Here is a 6,097-nt window from a genome sequence, read left to right as displayed (position 1 = left end):
AATTTAAGCTGCGCATGCCCCCGTTCGCAAGAATAGCAGACGATTTAATTTGCGCATGCGGCCCGTGGCCTGCCACATCGTTAAACACCGCGTGCATGCGACAAAACCACTAAAAGCCTTGAATACGTGCTGTTGAAAACGCGTTTCATTTGTATACATGTATAACCACTGCATTACATTATTACTTCTTTAAACGGGTTAACGGTTAACCATTTCTAACAAAATGGCCTCCCGCGCCTGCCTCTCCATCGCTTTCACCAGAAGCGCCACCGCTCTAGTTTACTAACTTAACGCTTTGTCTATCACCCGGCGGCTATCCTATTGCCGCGGACACGCCACTCATATTGCTATCTGCCGAGTCTTGCGCACAATCGGCGATACACACCGTGGATAAAACTGCGCGGAAAACATCAGACGAAGCGGCTGGAATACCAGACATCGCATTGAACGCATAGAAGTCGGAGACGTGGGATCGGACAGATTAAAACAGGCTACGCTTGCACCAGCTGTTTTTAGCAAATAATTATGGCGGGAAACAACGCGGACGGCCACCGGCTAGACCACGCCACGCTGCACTTCGACACCAACGCAGTTCACGCCGGACAGGAGCCGGAGAAGTGGGCGTCCCGTGCCGTCGTACCTCCGATTTCTATGGCGACTACGTTCAAGCAGAAGTCGCCAGCTGAGCCTTTCGTGAGTGCAATAGGTCTTTGATCTCTTCAACTCGAGACAGGAAACCGCCATAAACACTGCTGAGAAAGAAAATGTCGTTTGTTTTCCGGGTGTAAGACATGATTTTTGCTTTCGTAGAATTAAGATTTAATCTGTTATCTGAGCACCATTTAAAAAATTGGAATATATCTTGCTCCAAGGGCAACGCAGCCGTAGAACGTTTACCCAATTCTATACTAAGGTAGTCGCTGTTTGACATAAGGACTACCAGTGTTCTCGAAGCGCTGTAAACATACATGATAAACAACGACATGCATAGAATAACATATGACGTGTATTTGACATCGCCAGAACAACGTCAATGCGGGTATGAGGTGATTAAAGGACGTGAAAAAGAGACGGACGTATAATTACCCCAATTCACTCATTAACAAAACTAATTGGTTTTAGGACACATTACTGCTAACTTGCCAGATCCTAGGCAGCCTCACACTTAACTTAACGCATCTAATAAAAGTCCTTAATTTAGTTTCTGGTTTAAAGCACGCCTCGCACCGTCCGAAATTCACCCTAAAAAATACACGTGTGCCAAAGGTAAAGCGTGTGGCCCCAAGAACACATGCGCCAAATTTAGCAAAAGAAGGCTCATTTTAGGGACACCGCTTCCTTTCTTAGAGTTCTTCCGTACACACACCCCTGGTTCCCACCGAATCCGACCTTTCGGGTCTCTTCTGACGCCCGTATAGTTGTAACCATCGCCTCTGTAATCGCAGCAATTCGACTACTCGAGGTCCGGCAATCCCACCCGCAACTGCCTGGAAGAATGCATCGCCGCTCTGGAGCACGCCAAATACGGTAGGCCTTGTTACGCCCATTCCATCGCTACAAGTAAAGGAGTCGCGAAGATACAATACATGATTGGTTCATTGAAAAGGCTGCTTGGTCTCGATAACAGCGACACTAATTTTATCGCAAGCTTTAAGCAAAGTAATCGAGACCCCGCAAGAGGCCCTTAAGGGTACAATAAATTATGATGATGATGATGATGATGATGATGATGATGATGATGAACATATGAACCAGTGGTGACTCCCCCGCCACCTTCCGGTGATTGTCTATGACGTCACAGAATCTAGCTTGTGCCAGGAGGAAGAAGAAATGACGGAAACACCGGCCTGGTTTGCTACCCTGCACTGGGGGAGTGGGGTTCAGGGGAGAAAAGAGAGGGCGGGAGAAGAGGAAGAGGTAGGAATGGAAAGGCGCGCGCTCTAGTCCCGTTTGAGGCACTACAGTCGTTCATGCAAGTTCGTTTCGCTCACGAAACGTAGAAGGGCTTTCGTCGCCTTGTGTGAAGTCGATGGTAGAGACAGGCCGATCCCCTTAACATAGTCTCTACACTACTGTAAAGGATCGATTGTCCAATCGGCTGAGTGCTGTTGCAAGCACGCTACTCTCCGACGAGTATTCGGGGCAGCGACAGAGCACATGCTGTACAGTCTCTTCCGCCCCACAGGCGTCGCGTTGCCATGGGTATTCTAGAAAAGCGATACGTACCCCCAGAGTGACACATACTCACAGTGTGGGATTGGCCAACCAAATAATCCATCACGAGAAGTCTTCGCGTTCAACCATCGTCGTCGCTACACGGAAGGGAGCATGATTTTTTTGTTGAATGTGTGTTTTTTTAAACGTCTTTCGTGTCTGAAATGGGGCGGAGTAAGTGATCAAAGGCTAGTTCTTTCAAATTGAACAAAGTGTAGTATTTCGTTTTCATGGTCCCTTTAATGAGGCACATGGCGCTCAGTTTTGGCAACTTCCTGCAAATTTTTGGGGAGAAGAGACGTGGCGCCCTCCTGCAACAGGACCCCCAAGTAGTTTATTAACGAGAGCTCTGAGTATTTTGTCATTGCAGTGGACAACTGGACGAGTCAGCAACATGACTGCGCAAGTCCAGAAAGGCGGGCGGCGCTGTGCGCATGCGTAGTTTCAGTTCCTCTAAGAATATTTGTGGGAGGTAATTGAAGTTTTCATCTCATTTCTGGCACGTGGGGGCTATCCAAGAGAGCAGGCCCCTGACCTTGTTGACAGCAGGGAGCAATGGGAACTTGTCAAATAATGTGTGTGGTGTGGTAGCTTAACAGCATAAGGCTTAATATGATTGGAAATGAGGAGTTCATTCAACGAGCCCCTCATTCCTAATCATACTAAGATACATGCGAGACGATAGGCTCGTTTCTGGCAGCCTTGGTGCCAAAGGTAGCATAAAGAGCGTTTTCTAGAAGAGTTTGGTGTTGGGCCTCTTCGTACATGCATACTTTGAAGAACGGTGGACAACACACGCTAGGAGTGTGTTGTCCTACTCTCTCCTCGTGTGCGCGTCTTCAAGGCTGGCTTCCACCGTTCTTCAAAGAGGGTTTTCTGTGAGTCGATCGCTCTTGACAAGCCGCAGATGCTCGAGTCACGGCCTGGCGATTCAAAGGAAGATCCCCACCCCCCAGAGTTGTCATAGCAGCACTGGCTACCACCATCAAGCATCGGATACAGTGACATTAACGTAGATACCCGAGAAAATGGGGGAGCATACAGACATCCAGGTATGCGAGTTTTTAAAGTATCCGACGCGCAATCCGATTTGATTGATTCGCCGACGCAACGCAGGCGATGAGGCGCGCCGTAGTGGAGGGCTACGGATTAATTTTGACTACCCGGGGATCTTTAACGTGCGCAGTTTTTCCTTTTCGCCTCCATCGAAAAGCGTCCGCCGCGGCAGGGAATCGATCCCACGTACTCGTGCTCAGCAGCACAACGCCTCTGCGGCGGGTGACACGCAATCCAAAGGTTGAGGATTTGGTTCCCATCATCTACGCAAGTTTTTCTCCTCTTCTATCAGATTTAGAAAAATGGTGAACTTAAAAAAAACACTCAAAACCTTCTAATTTCATTGGCGTTCTAGACTGCTGGCTTTCCTCTCTGTAGTCATTCAACTAGACCCTCGTTACTAGTTGCGTGCTCCGTGCTTGCGCACATGAATGTCGCCATTTGTGCAGCCATAGCGTAGCGAAGAACCTCTCTGCCCTATTATCTACCCCCGCAGAACAACCGCCTGCCCTTCAACAAATACCAAACAAACATCTCTCATTTAGAACCATCACTTAAAGGCTTGCCAGATAATGTTCCCACTACTGGGACAGCGAATTAGATTAGTCGAGGTACTAGAACAAAAGCCTGCACTCTTTCTGCGCGGATACGCACACTCAATATTCTACTTTAACGCCCCGTAAAGATAAGACGTCAGCAGTTACGATTTTTCAAGGAAAATTTCGGAGGCGAATTCTTTATCGGAGTGCGCCTAGCACCATGCTTGAAGGTATGGGGTGGTGCAATGGTCGATAGCTGCTGTGGTCAAAGAGCAGAAACAAAGAGGAGATAAGATATATGCACTTCATCTCAAGAGGAGGATAAACACCCGCCGACTGAATGCCGAACCAATAACAAAGCCGCTTAGAAACGGGGGCGATAAGAAATTATGAGAACGAGATTTCATACCCGCACGGATATTGAAAGAGGGGTGCCTAATGGAACAGTAGGACTTGAAAGTTGACGGTCGAGGAAAAAAAACACATGACAGCTGACACGCACTATCAGCTGACACACACTAAAATTGTTCGAATTATGCGGAGTATGAATTACCGGACGGTTGCTAGAATGAATGGACACCGCGCCAAACTTCGGGGGAAGAACAGAAAAAAGCCACCTCTGAACTCGTTATCGCGAACAAGACGCTACTACACGTTTGTAGTAGGTGGTTTCGTACATAATGACGCTGTTTATTCTCAAAAAACACGTTTATTTACATGGCAGGGTCGAGGCAATCAAAGTTAAAAATAATCGCCCGCTCTGGAAGCGAAATAAGCTGTTGCAGCAGCGTAGCGTGCGCTACGCTGCTGTTTTTCTGTTTCATTCTTTTGCATCTCTGGTAAATTTCGTTTGGTATAGATTTTCAGCACATTGTAATCACTCTGCAGGCCGACTTCTACTGCGACGAGCGATGGACACCAGGGGACCCCAGTTCGAATTAACCGTTCTGGATACCGACGCGTTCGAGTTATCGGGAGGTTTTTGCCATTGAAATATGCGGGGCTGTGCCAGGACCAGGGCGTCAGTTCGAATTAATCGAGTTCGAATTAACGAGCTTTTACTGTATCATAGGCATCAAAAATAAGCGAAAAGGAGCAAGAGGGCTGAAACGATGGAAACGTGAAGGTGTCTATAGAATAGGCAAATGTGAAATCATGAAAGTAAGCTCCTAGAACCGTCTTTTTGACGCGATACCTGACTGCCTACGAAGAAGGATCTACATCTAAAAACAAAACTCTACCGCGACAATTCTTTAGCAGTGTGGATGCTGCTGCAAGAATCCAGACACGATAGCATAAACCCCGCAATGCAATGTCAAGGAATTCCTCCAGCGTGAAGACGATGTAACGTCCGAGTATGTTATTAACTGGTTTTTAAAAATGGTGGAAACGGAAACAGTCCAGCAGCGGACAGATAAAAAAGGGGCTACTTCACTCTTAATTGCAAAAAAAAGCAAGTGTCAGGCAGTGGCTGGTACGTCACAGCCGTTGTTTATTTTAGCGCGTGGAGAGTTAAATACAGATGTAAGACTGAAATGAATCACTAATAACGGATTAGCTTTTGTTGCTAAAGCGAAACTGTTAATGTCATCTTTGCAGGGATTCCTAATGAACGTTGAAGATGACGCAATGTAGCAAGAAACGTTTCCTCACCCCCCCCCACCAACTTCTAAATACTTCGTCAATCCTTCACTCATCATCACTTGAGAAGAGAAGAATGAGCGATACGGTGTCGCCCCTTTCACGGTAAAGGGGCTGTGATCCATCATCTCAAGACATTAGTGAAACGCCGGCTGACCCTAACTGCGTAGTTCCTATTTCCCAAAATTCTAACCCGCCGCGGTGGCTCAGTGGGAAGGGCGTTATGTTGAGCACTGAGCCCCAGGACACTGTTTCGACCTCTGAGCGCAGCAGCTGTTGTCCTGATGGAAGCTAAAAACGGAAGCGCCTGTTAATCTATTGTTTGGACATATGATGAGTTTTTATATGGGCATGTAACATCTTATTTGTATACTCTACCAAATATGCTTGCTTGTTCTTTCCTTATTATATATTCGTAGTGTTCGTTTTTCTGTCCTAGTGCAGAGTTTTCGCACTGTTCTGTTTTCTTTGGTTGCATCCACTGCTTTCCGATCTGTACTTCCGGGGCGGAGGCCTCTTCAGGAGACGTACGAGTCTCCTTTGCCACGCCTCGTGGACATAACTACAGTTATGTATTTGTGTCCGAAATAAATTGAAATTGAAATTGAAAACAGATATCGTACCCAAAAAAGATCCCCATATGGTAT

General features: G+C 46.9%; 1 protein-coding gene across 1 annotated transcript in view; it reads left to right on the top strand.

Moving 5' to 3' along the window:
* The first annotated feature begins 389 nt into the window (after window positions 1-389).
* LOC144162755 (cystathionine gamma-lyase-like) overlaps window positions 390-6,097 on the top strand; it is a 31,843-nt gene continuing 26,135 nt past the window's right edge. The window contains exons 1-2 of the mRNA XM_077693400.1: window positions 390-693; window positions 1,446-1,527. Of these exons, the coding sequence (XP_077549526.1) occupies window positions 526-693; window positions 1,446-1,527 (250 nt within the window). The 5' untranslated portion in view covers window positions 390-525. The remainder of the gene's footprint in view (window positions 694-1,445; window positions 1,528-6,097) is intronic.

This window comes from Haemaphysalis longicornis, unplaced genomic scaffold, assembly GCF_048455015.1.
Source record: "Haemaphysalis longicornis isolate Haplotype H1 unplaced genomic scaffold, Haemaphysalis longicornis Haplotype H1 scaffold_12, whole genome shotgun sequence".
Classification (NCBI taxonomy): Eukaryota; Metazoa; Arthropoda; class Arachnida; order Ixodida; family Ixodidae; genus Haemaphysalis; species Haemaphysalis longicornis.
Note: the sequence above shows the minus strand (reverse complement) of the source record. Positions and strands in the feature narration are given on the sequence as shown.